At 47.7% G+C, this 12,693-nt stretch overlaps 1 protein-coding gene across 2 annotated transcripts in view; it reads right to left on the reverse strand.

The window, feature by feature from the left end:
* Nucleotides 1-12,693, reverse strand: part of LOC126259551 (acidic mammalian chitinase-like) — a 52,060-nt gene that overhangs the window by 30,921 nt on the left and 8,446 nt on the right. For both annotated transcript variants that reach the window (XM_049956437.1, XM_049956436.1), the window contains exon 2: nt 3,964-4,140. In XM_049956437.1, the coding sequence (XP_049812394.1) occupies nt 3,964-4,140 (177 nt within the window). The remainder of the gene's footprint in view (nt 1-3,963; nt 4,141-12,693) is intronic.

The following is a 12,693-nucleotide window of genomic DNA, read 5'->3' on the forward strand; positions in this document are numbered from 1 at the left end:
TGCACCGCCGCCGTCAGTGTCAGCCAGTTTGCCGTGGCATACGGAGCTCCATCGCAGTCTTTAACACTGGTAGCATGCCGCGACAGCGTGGACGTGAACCGTATGTGCAGTTGACGGACTTTTAGCGAGGGCGTATAGTGGGCATGCGGGAAGCCGAGTGGACGTACCGCCGAATTGCTCAACACGTGGGACGTGAGGTCTCCACAGTACATCGATGTTGTCGCCAGTGGTCGGCGGAAGGTGCACGTGCCCGTCGACCTGGGACCGGACCGCAGCGACGCACGGATGCACGCCAAGACCGTAGGAACCTACGCAGTGCCGTAGGGGACCGCACCGCCACTTTCCAGCAAATTAGGGACACTGTTGCTCCTGGGGTATCGGCGAGGACCATTCGCAACCGTCTCCATGAAGCTGGGCTACGGTCCCGCACACCGTTAGGCCGTCTTCCGCTCACGCCCCAACATCGTGCAGCCCGCCTCCAGTGGTGTCGCGACAGGCGTGAATGGAGGGACGAATGGAGACGTGTCGTCTTCAGCGATGAGAGTCGCTTCTGCCTTGGTGCCAATGATGGTCGTATGCGTGTTTGGCGCCGTGCAGGTGAGCGCCACAATCAGGACTGCATACGACCGAGGCACACAGGGCCAACACCCGGCATCATGGTGTGGGGAGCGATCTCCTACACTGGCCGTACACCACTGGTGATCGTCGAGGGGACACCGAATAGTGCACGGTACATCCAAACCGTCATCGAACCCATCGTTCTACCATTCCTAGACCGGCAAGGGAACTTGCTGTTCCAACAGGACAATGCACGTCCGCATGTATCCCGTGCCATCCAACGTGCTCTAGAAGGTGTAAGTCAACTACCCTGGCCAGCAAGATCTCCGGATCTGTCCCCCATTGAGCATGTTTGGGACTGGATGAAGCGTCGTCTCACGCGGTCTGCACGTCCAGCACGAACGCTGGTCCAACTGAGGCGCCAGGTGGAAATGGCATGGCAAGCCGTTCCACAGGACTACATCCAGCATCTCTACGATCGTCTGCATGGGAGAATAGCAGCCTGCATTGCTGCGAAAGGTGGATATACACTGTACTAGTGCCGACATTGTGCATGCTCTGTTGCCTGTGTCTATGTGCCTGTGGTTCTGTCAGTGTGATCATGTGATGTATCTGACCCCAGGAATGTGTCAATAAAGTTTCCCCTTCCTGGGACAATGAATTCACGGTGTTCTTATTTCAATTTCTAGGAGTGTAGCTGCTTGTAATAACTAATCTTTATTCACGGCAGGCTGTTTCGGCATTTATCGCCATCGTCAAGTACGTCTACACTGATGTGACGTGCATATTAAGTCGTTAATGAACTGTCTTATAATTGTCACTGTTTTAAGAAGATGGTAAATGGTGTAAATATATTTAAAATAAAATGTTAATTACAGTGTGACAGTAGTTTGAGAGTTCCACTCTTGCGAGTAATTATAACCTCGGAAAATAAAGTTACGTAATTAACTTGCTTGTTTGCTCCTCAGGTAAACACCTGCAGCGCTGGTACGCATGGAAATCCCTGTGGCGCAGTACTGTAGAACGCCGCTAGCCGAACCAAAAGAAACGGCGCAGCCCATTGAAACAGCGGCTACTGGCTGCGCCGTTTGTTTTGGTTCGGCTAGCGGCGTTCTACAGTACTGCGCCACAGGGATTTCCATGCGTACCAGCGCTGCAGGTGTTTACCTGAGGAGCAAACAAGCAAGTTACTTACGTCACTTTATTTTCCGAGATTATCATTAAAACGTTGCGAATATCTTTCGGTCCGCAGTTCGTGGCCTCGCGGTAGCGTTCTCGCTTCCCGAGCATGGGGTCCCGGGTTCGATTCCCGTCAGGGTCAGGGGTTTTCACCTGCCTCGAGATAAATGGGTGTTGTTGTGTCGTCTTCACCATCCTCATTCATCCCCATTCCGGTCGGAGGAAAAAAATGGTTCAAATGGCTCTGAGCACTATGGGACTCAACATCTTAGGTCATAAGTCCCCTAGAACTTAGAACTACTTAAACCTAACTAACCTAAGGACATCACACACACCCATGCCCGAGGCAGGATTCGAACCTGCGACCGTAGCAGTCCCGCGGTTCCGGACTGCAGCGCCAGAACCGCACGGCTACCGCGGCCGGCCGGTCGGAGGAATGCCATGGCAAACCACCTCCGCTAGGACCTTGCCTAGTAAGTGGAGCGGGTTTCCTGCATCGTCCCCTATGCTCTGTCAAGGAGTATGGGACTTAATCATCATCAATATCCTTCGCGCAACTACAGAGCATTCAAATTTGCATTTATGTATACATGGTCCAGTCACATTAATGTGATTACTGACTGTGTTCGAAGCCAACGTGCAATAACCACTCGCAGACAGCAACTGGCAACACTAGCAATGGAGGGCATATAAAACGTGTCGGATAACAGTGAATTTGTTGTCATAATGCGGAAACGGAGTGATTTATCTGACGTCCAAAAGGGCATAATCTTTTTTTTTTCCAGTTTATTGTCTTCCGGGCCGTGCCCATTCGGCCGCCTCAGTTATGCCGATGCGAACTAAGGACAATCAACAGTCAGTTTCCGAGTGAAGAAAATCTCTGGCTCGGCCAGGAGGACATGACCATTGGCTTTCGGACCATGGGAGCATTTCTGAAGTGGTTAACTTTGTAAACCGCTCGCTTGCTGCCTTGGTTAAAGTGCACCATGCTTGGCAAAATGGTGCCATCCAAAACTGGCAAAAAGGCAACTGTGGTGTGCCATGAGCCATGCATGACATGGGAGAACGACTGCTGTGAAGATGTGCTTGGGCGAATAGAGATGCAACTATTGGGCGACCGATCGCCCAGATGAACCAAGGGGCTACCAAAAATGTCTCCTCAATGATCGTTGAGGGAAGGCTGCTGCAAATGGGGCTTCGCAACAGGCACCTGGTTAATGCGCCCATCTGACTACTGTTCATGGCTAGAATTAGCACTCCAATATCCCAACCGGGTCCGCAGCTCATGGTCTTGTGGTAGCGTTCTCACATCCCGCGCATGGGGTCCCGGGTTCGATTCCCGACGGGGTCAGGGATTTTTTTTCTGCCTCGAGATGGCTGGGTGTTGTTATGCCGTCTTCATCATCATCATTCATCCCAATTACGGTAAGAGAAAGGCAATGGCAAACCACCTCTGCTAGGACCTTGCCTAATACGGCGGTGCGGGTGTCCCACTACGCTCCTCTGAGTATGGGACCTCATCATCATCATCCCAACCAGACGTCTAATGAGTGGCGATAGGTAGCCGTTTCGGATAATCACGTTCTAGGCTCCATCGAACAGATGGCCCTCGGCGCGCACGGCGTGAAACATCTGAAAGAAAAGGGGTCCAGGCCGCATAAAGGAGCATTATGGTCTGGGAAATGTTTTTGTGGCATTCCCTGGGTGGTATTGTCGTACTGGAAGGTACAATGAATCGGTATAAGTATGCATCCATCCTTGGAGCCCATATTCACCCCTGCATGCAGTTTGTTTTTTCTCAGCACGATGGCGTCTGTCAGGAGGACAATGGAATGTGTCACACAGCTCGTTTTGTAGGTGCATGGTCCAAGGAGCACGGGGATGAGTTTACCATACTCCACTAGTCACCAAACCCAATGGATAATCTGTGAGACCATCTCGATTGGGCTGTATATGCCATGGGTCCTTGGCTGAGAAATCTAACTCAATTGGCCACAGCACAGAAGTCGGCATGGCTCCACGTCTCTGTTGGTACATTACATTACATTACATTACATTACTGACTCTCTTCCTGCACCTCTTGCAGCGGTCCGTGCTGAAAAAGGTGGTTACTCAGGCTTCTGACAGGTGGTCACATTAATGTGATTGGACAGTGTGCCTCTGTGTATTCCTCGTCGCTAAAATATGTGATGGAAACGCAGTTGTTTACTTCTTAAGATTACTTACTTTTTCCTTCGGGAAGATCCAGCCACGGATCAATAATCCTGACCTCTCCTTCAGGCGTCATTCCAACGAAGCTGTAGATGAGGTGGGTGGCCAGTTGGGGCTGTATGTACTCTATCTCAAACTTGCCGTTGCCGGTCCTGTAGGCCGACCAGCTGCCGTGGTAGCACACGACCTTTTCTGGAACAAAAGGCGTTGTCACTTCACAGCTGCGTATAGTAAAACGAACAACAAACAACAAGTTTCACAAACGTCTACATTTGTACTCGGCAAGCCATCTTCCGGTGTGTGACAGAGGACACTTCTGAGACCATTATACTCTCCCCCCTTTTCCTGCTCTATTCGATAATGATGTGTGGGGAGAACAGATATCGACATTCCCTAATAGAAGCTCTAATATCACTGGCTCTCTCGTTGTGATAATTGTACGAAATGTACGTGGCAGGTGGTAATATATTGGCTGAATCTCCTTGGAAAGAGTGTCATCAAAATTTTTAGAGTAGTAATGAATTTTGTCCATAGTGGATGCTGTTGAACTCCGTGACTGTTCCTTTATGGATTGTAGAAAAATTTCCGCTACCATTCACAATAAAAGGTTATTTATTTGTCACACGACCGGTTTCGGGCTTGCGCCCATCCTCAGGTGTTTATACATTCACTTACATGTTTATATTGCTGGAGATTACTGTATTGTCCAACTTGTATCAGTTTAGTCACTAGCAAATACTTTTTTTGTGTTTATACAGTGATCTCCAGCAATATAAACATGTACATGAATGCATAAACACCTGAGAATGGTCGCAAGCCCGAAACCGGTCGTGTGACAAATAAATAACCTTTTCTTGTGACGGATAGCGAAAATTTTTCTGCAACCTATTTTAGAGTAATGTTTCCATTTCCAAAACGCCTCTCTTACAGCGTTCAACGAGCATCTCTGTAACACTTTTATCCTTGCTAAGCGAAACCTTTATGGAGCCCGCCTCCCTTCTTTTGATCTCCTCTCCTCTTCAGTTACTCCAACCTAGTAACTCAAACATCAGTCGAAACTGGTGTTCTGTAAGTCACTCCGTTCGTGAATAAACTGCATTACCTTAGGAATCTTGTGATGACTCTCAGCCAGGTATCCGCTTTCCTAACGACTAAACTGCCAGAAAAAAATGCAACAACCTCGAGGACTGTGTTCAGTGGCACCAGAATATAATGTGTAGTAGCGTCCCCTTTGAAAAATTAAGCATGACTGTGCTGGTAAACTTCAACCTTACTTGATTTTCAAACAGATGAGCAAAACTCAACGTACTCAAACAGTTTTCTCTTTACTTATTCTGATCATCACTAAACTGACACACAATATTTTTTAGCGCAACGCAGTCTGACTTTCAATAATCCATACAAAAGAATGGCCCTGACTAACAATAAACTATACCTTTCATGAATCACTTAACTGACAAAAATCTTCGTTACTCGAACTACTGCAATACAGCGAGCGACAATACTGCCAGCTAAACAAAAGATTCAAACTACAGAAGGCACTAACTACTGATAGGCATAGTTAGCAAATGAAAAATTTTGGTAGAGAACAAACAATGTATTTACCTTAATAATGCTCAAAAATGGTTCAAATGGCTCTGATCACTATGGGACTTAACTGCTGAGGTCATCAGTCCCCTAGAATTTAGAACTACTTAAACCTAACTAAACTAAGGAGATCACACATATCCATGCCCGAGGCAGGATTCGAACCTGCGTCCGTAGCGGTCGCGCGGTTTCAGACTGAATGCTCAAAAGTCATCATGTATATATCTATCAAATCATGACATCGATCTTTACAAATTTCCTTTTTCTGGCGGACAAGCGTCCAGATCGTCCGCTTATAGTAACTTCTCAAAACTCTGGCATCTCTTTCTCCACATCCACCACTGCTGGCGGCTCACCTCCAACTGCCCAATGCTACGCGCTGTTCACATCCGACTGCCCAACAATACACAAGTGAATATCCCAACAGTGAGTCCAACCAGCCACAGACTGCACACAGCGCAGTCAGCAATTTTCATACACAGCACGTTACCAACATAAAAACCTAAACAGCCTACTTACAGTGTTCATACAGAGGGGTTGTGGTGTTAGTGATTCATTGGTCACAGTCATCGGCTATCAGATGGCTCTCAGGAGGGCTGTCTGTGAAACCACGGTTTCGGCTCTGCATGCAATAACTGTGCTGAACAATGTTTGCAACATGCCCCACCGGCGAGAACGTACACCGGTTGAAAAGGTTCGGCCATTTGAAAGGACTGACATTGTGGGCCTGTGGGAAGCTGGATGGACGTATCTACGAGTTGCTGCATATGCTGGGCACAATGTACAGGCGGTGTGTCGCTGCTTTCAACAGTGGTCTGTGGAACGCTCCCATACCTATAGACTACGTGGACGTCCACATAGTGCAGACGCACGTCTAGATCGGCGCATTGCACGAGCAGCGCTGGACGACCGTACATCATCCAGTGACGAAATCTGAGCAGTTGCAGCTGCTTTGTCATCAGGAACCACTGGGAACCGTCTGCTTGCAGCAGGATTAAAATCACATGTGACTCTGCCCAGGCTACCATTGACACAACGACACTGCCACTCAAGGGTACTCTGGCGTCGTGAAGAAGTTGCCTGGAGACTGGAGTGGAAGTCTGCAGTCTTTAGTGAAGTCAGTAGATTCTGTCTGTGTTCGAGTGATGGATGTTCACGTGTTTTTTCTTATTCCAGAGTCCATCCACATGTATGCCGTATATCAGAGTACATTCATCCTCGATATACAGGTTCCACCCCTGGCTTCATGGTGTGATGGGTCGCCACTTACTTCTCTCGGCCACATTTGGCATTTCTGCAGGGTAATGTAGCCAGTTCCCGCTACATTGCACTGGCTACTATTCCCGCGCTACTGCCATTTCTTCGAAGGTAAGGTGAAATGCTTTTCAGCTGGACAGTGTACGTGCTCTTTATGATGTAGAACAACTGCCATGACCAGCAAGATCTCTCGCCAATTAAACACGTGTGTCACATGATGAAGCGATAACTTCCTCATCCTCCAGGGCCTGCAAGAACTTTTGTCGAATTGCAACAAAAGTCGCAATATGCTTGAGACAAACTATCGCAGGATGCAATTCGGCATTTGTACGATCGTTCGTGTGCGAGAATACACGCTTGCTTTGCAGCCACAGGGGGGCACACTGTGAATTGATGTTATTGGACACCGTTTGTTGTGACGAATTTTTCGTTTGGTCTGCATTTGTTATCATGCACTCCTACAATCAAGAACTATATGTCACCTCACTTGTCAGTAAAGTTACCTTCTCCTTGAGGGTGATGCATTTTTTTCCGGCGTATAGTTACCTCCACGTAGGGTTATATAGTCGAACCTATCGTTCCTGAGGAGGGACAGAGAGTTACAATGCGACCCAGGCGACCCAGGATAAATTGACTACAGCCGGCGGTGTGACCGAGCGGTTCTAGGCGCTTCAGTCTGGAACCGCGCGACCGCTACGGTCGCAGGTTCGAATCCTGCCTCGGGCATGGATGTGCGTGATGTCCTTAGGTTAGTTAAGTTTAAGTAGTTCTAAGTTCTAGGGGACTGATGACCTCAGATGTTAAGTCCCATAGTGCTCATAGCCATTAAATTGACTTCTGGAAAAATGCAGAAACATCCGAAGCAATGCTGACCCAATGAATTATCTTAGAAGATAGACCGAAGGAAGAAAAACCCATATTTATAGCATACGAAGATTTAGAGGCAGATTGCGATAATTGAACTGGAATACACATTGCCAAGTCCTGAAATTATTGTGGCAAAAATACAGGTAACGAAAGGTTATCAATAATTTGTACAGAAACCAATCAATAGTTAAGTGGTGAGAGGTATGAAGTAGAGGCAGCAATCTGTATTTAATCTGTACATTGAGCAAGCAGTAAAGAAAACCGAAGATAAATTTTGAAAAGGGTATCAAAGTTAAATAAGAACAACAAAAACTAAATTTTCTGGAGTTACAACTCCTCCATAGTAAAAAAGCATCGTCCGCGAAGAGACTCACGAATCTTCCGACTGAATTCACCAGATCGTACAGGACGTAATTAAACTTTCGCTGTTCGAGAAGTTCCCCAAGAAAAGTGACCGTAAGTCAACGAAACTTTATAAAAATATTTGTTAGGACATGCGGAAGAGAAACACATTTTAGTTGCCATATGAGAGAGTTCAAATCCGGTGTCTTAGTAATAACGCAGTTTGGAACGATCGGCAAATGATTCGTTTTTCTCTAAAAATGTGTTACTGAGTAACCGAGCGACCTCACGAACAATGTGAGGTGGAGCTTCATGTTGAGTCCAAAGCACCTCTTTCTAGCAGAGCGGGGATCACATGTTGACGAAGCAGGTCACAGTATCCGTTCACGCTGCATGTCCTTGGTCCTTGGAACCCGAGTTCGTCAAAGAAAAATAAACCAATCACGAACTGTGCCGTGAAGCCTCACCACACTGTGTTGCGTTCATTATGCAGGGGAACTTTATGCACGTTCGTTGGCCGTGACGATCCCCAAATGCGACGATTGTGGACGTCCACTGCCCCAGCGAGCGCAAAGTGTGCTGCATCACTCCACAAAATGTTGCAGGACCACACGTCGTCAACTTCACCCCTTGCAAGTAAAAGCAAAGTGTACTCGAATGTCTGCGTCACGTGGCAAAAGTTGGTGAGTAATGCGAAGTTTGCACGGATACAATTTCACAATTATTCACAGCACATTTCGAACCATGGAAAGTAAAACATTTTAGTTGCCACGTGAGAGGATTCAGATGCGGTGTCTTTGTAGTAACGCAGTCGACACAGCTCGTGCACTGCTAGGAGGTCGCACGTTGCGTCCAGCATTCTCAGCCACGGCAACAGTGACTTCTTCAAAAACCTGGTGCGCAATTACTGTTTGGCATCTCCCAGGAGCAAACCAAATCATTGGCCGATCGCTACAAACTGCGTAACCACCAAGATTATCAGATTTGAACTCTCTCATGTGGAAATTAAAAAATGCGTTTCTTTCAACGGTTTATTCGTTATTTGTCTTCTGCATATCCTAACAAATGTTTTAACAAAGTTCCGTTGTTGTACGACAACTTTTCATGAGGGACATCTCAGGTAGGGAAAGTTCAATTACAACCACCCTGTACATGCACGCATGTATTTTGTTCATTAAAAGACAGTGCAAACTGTATCGAATGCCTTCCCGAAGTCGAAGAACACGGCACCACCTCAGCGCTGTGGTCTACGGCCCTCTGAATCTCTTGGACGAGCTGAGTTTCAAAAGACCTCTGTTTGCAGAATCGATGTTGATTCGTTTAGAGAAGTTTGCGTTCTCCATAAATGTCAAAACACGTGAGAACAAAACTTGCCCTCATAATGACTTCTTTTGTTATAAAGTAATATTTTGCTTCCATCAGTAACATTTTTTCTTTTGAAACTTCCTGGCAGATTAAAACTGTGTGCCCGACCGAGAGTCGAACTCGTGACCTTTGTCTTTCGCGGGCAAGTGCTCTACCAACTGAGCTACCGAACACGACTCACGCCCGGTACTCACAGCTTTACTTCTGCCAGTACCTCGTCTCCTACCTTCCAAACTTTACAGAAGCTCTCCTGCGAACCTTGCAGAACTAGCACTCCTGAAAGAAAGGATATTGCGGAGACATGGTTAGCCACAACCTGGGGGATGTTTCCAGAATGAGATTTTCACTCTGCAGCGGAGTGTGCGCTGATATGAAACTTCCTGGCAGATTAAAACTGTGTGCCCGACCGAGACTCGAACTCGTGACCTTTGCCTTTTGCGGGCAAGTGCTCTACCAACTGAGCTACCGAACACGACTCACACTCCGCTGCAGAGTGAAAATCTCATTCTGGAAACATCCCCCAGGCTGTGGCTAAGCCATGTCTCCGCAATATCCTTTCTTTCAGGAGTGCTAGTTCTGCAAGGTTCGCAGGAGAGCTTCTGTAAAGTTTGGAAGGTAGGAGTCGAGGTACTGGCAGAAGTAAAGCTGTCAGTACCGGGCGTGAGTCGTGTTCGGTAGCTCAGTTGGTAGAGCACTTGCCCGCGAAAGGCAAAGTTCACGAGTTCGAGTCTCGGTCGGGCACACAGTTTTAATCTGCCAGGAAATTTCATATCAGCGCACACTCCGCTGCAGAGTGAAAATCTCATTCTGGATTTTTTCTTTTCTTCTACCGACGCTTTTTGGGAAATAATTCTCAGTATTACGTAAGTTTTTTCGTGTTGTGTGGCAGTTTTGCTGCTACATTATTTGGGTGACTTCACTGTAATGTAAACATGTGCAGTTTTGCAGTTACTGATGTATCTTTCTCCACAGATTAAGAGTAAGTTTCGTGTGCGAATTACTTCTTGCCTTCTTGTGTAGAAACTCATACACATAATCCATAACTGTTACAGTCCACATTCTAAAACACGTGTTAAAATCACAATGTCCCATGCAGAAACAGTCACAAAGATGTGTTACGTATAGACAAGGTGCTTCAAAGTAGCCGCCAGAGTAGCCGAGAGCGCTAACGCGTTGCTTCCTGGACTCGGGTAGGCGCGCCGGCCCTGGATCAAATCCGCCCGGAGGATTAACCACTAGGACCGGTGTGCTGACCAGCCTGGATGTGGTTTTTAGGCGGTTTTCCAAATGCCGCTAGGTGAATACCGGGCTCGTCCCCACGTTACGCCTCAGTTACACGGCTCGCAGACATCTGAACACATTCGCATTATTCCATGGATTATACTAGTCGCAGACAGTTGGGGTACGCTAATTCCTTCCCAAGTGGTACGGGGTGGCGACAGGAAGGGCATCTGGCCACCCCTTAACATTACCATGCCACATCCGATTAATCAGCAGACCCCACCAGTCAGGATAAATGCTTGGAAAGAGAGAGAGGGTGCTTCAAAGTCTTTGCGATAAACGTCTAGGGGCGATAGATAACGTCACTTTTGTTCTAGACAATTCACTGACGCTTCCCAGCGTGGTAGCTGCTCCTTTAGTATTAACCAGCACTGGGACGACGAGATTCGTCAAACTAGGAGGGTCTACTAACTAGGTGTACAGCATAGTACCTACCCCAAAAATTGAGAGAGTGATTTTCAACAAGAAAACCATAAGGGGCAGAAAGATATTTTAGGAGCGAATCGGGAACATCAGTTTTGATCGGCTTGCAGTCTTGCACGCTACAGAGAGCCTACGTAATGCCAACTCCATAGAGCATAACCAGTCTTGAACGATGCCTAGCATCACCAGGACGTATCAACGATCATTCTGTCTCTAAGAAAATCTACTCCGCGTTACTTGATCTATCGTTCCTTCACGTTTGTCGCAAAGACTCAGAAACACTCTTTATAGTGTGTCAACAGAAACACACTGATGAGCCAAAGCAGTACTAACACTTGCTTAACAGTGTGTTGTTACGTCTTTGGAACGAAATACATCACTGATTCTGCATGTCAGGGATCCGACAGTTTCTTGGTAGGTTTGTGAAGATATGTGGCATTAGATGTCTACGCACAGGTAATGTAATTCGCCTAAATAACTGTCCGCTGATTTGGTTCAAATGGCTCAGAGCACTATGGGACTTAACATCTGAGGTCATCAGTCCCTTAGGACTTAGAACTACTTAAACCTAACTAACCTAAGGATATCACACACATCCACACCCGAGGTAGGATTCGAACCTACGACCGCAGCGGTCGCGCGGTTCCAGACTGAAGCGCCTAGAACCGCTCGGTCACAACGGCCGCCTCCGCTGATATGCGTACGCGGTAATGGCACCCGATAGCGACCCAGATGGGATCAATAGGACTTATATCAGGCGAATTTCGTCGCCGAGACATCGACGTGAGCTCACTATAGCGTTCCTCAAACCACTGCAGCGCGGTTCTGGCTCCGAGACACTGCTGAAAGGGGACATCGCCGTCGGAGAAGACTTCAAGCATGAAGTGATGTAGGTACTTCGCAGTTGTCAGCGTTCCTTCGATTACTACCACAGATCTAATGCAAGCGCAGGAGAATGTCTCCCGAATCGTGCTTCCACCAGCCTGCGTCCGTGGCGCGTTGCCCGTTGCGAGCCACCATTCACCTCGATGAAGGCTTTGTCGAGACAACCAGCGACTTAGTGTAGCAAAAATGTGATTCACCCGAAGAGCCGACACGTTTACAGTGATCGACGGTCGAATCCCGATGGACCCATACCCACTGCAGTCGTAACTGACGATTTGGTTGGTTGGTTTGGGGTAGGAGACCAGACAGCGTGGTCATCGGTCAACTGACGATTTCGTTGGGCAGCATGTGAACACTTATAGGTGAACGGCCGCTGTGGCCGAGCAGTTCTAGGCGTTTCAGTCCGGAACCGCGCTGCTGGTACGCTCGCAGGTTCGAATCCTGACTTGGGCATGGATGTGTGTGATGTCCTTAGGTTAGTTAGGTTTAAGTAGTTCTAAGTCTAGGGGACTGATGACCTCAGATGTTAAGTCCCATAGTGCCTAGAGCCATTTTTGAACTTACAGGTGGTCTGCTTTGGCGCTCCATGTTCAACAACGTGCGATGAGCGGTGTGCTCCGAAACACTTGTGCGTCCACCAGCATTGTGCTCTTACGGGAGAGAAGCCACCGATCACCATCTATCCTACTTTACAGAACGGGCAAGCCACCGAACCCCACGTTCTGTGGAGCGTCGTGG

This window comes from Schistocerca nitens, chromosome 5, assembly GCF_023898315.1.
Source record: "Schistocerca nitens isolate TAMUIC-IGC-003100 chromosome 5, iqSchNite1.1, whole genome shotgun sequence".
NCBI lineage: Eukaryota > Metazoa > Arthropoda > Insecta > Orthoptera > Acrididae > Schistocerca > Schistocerca nitens.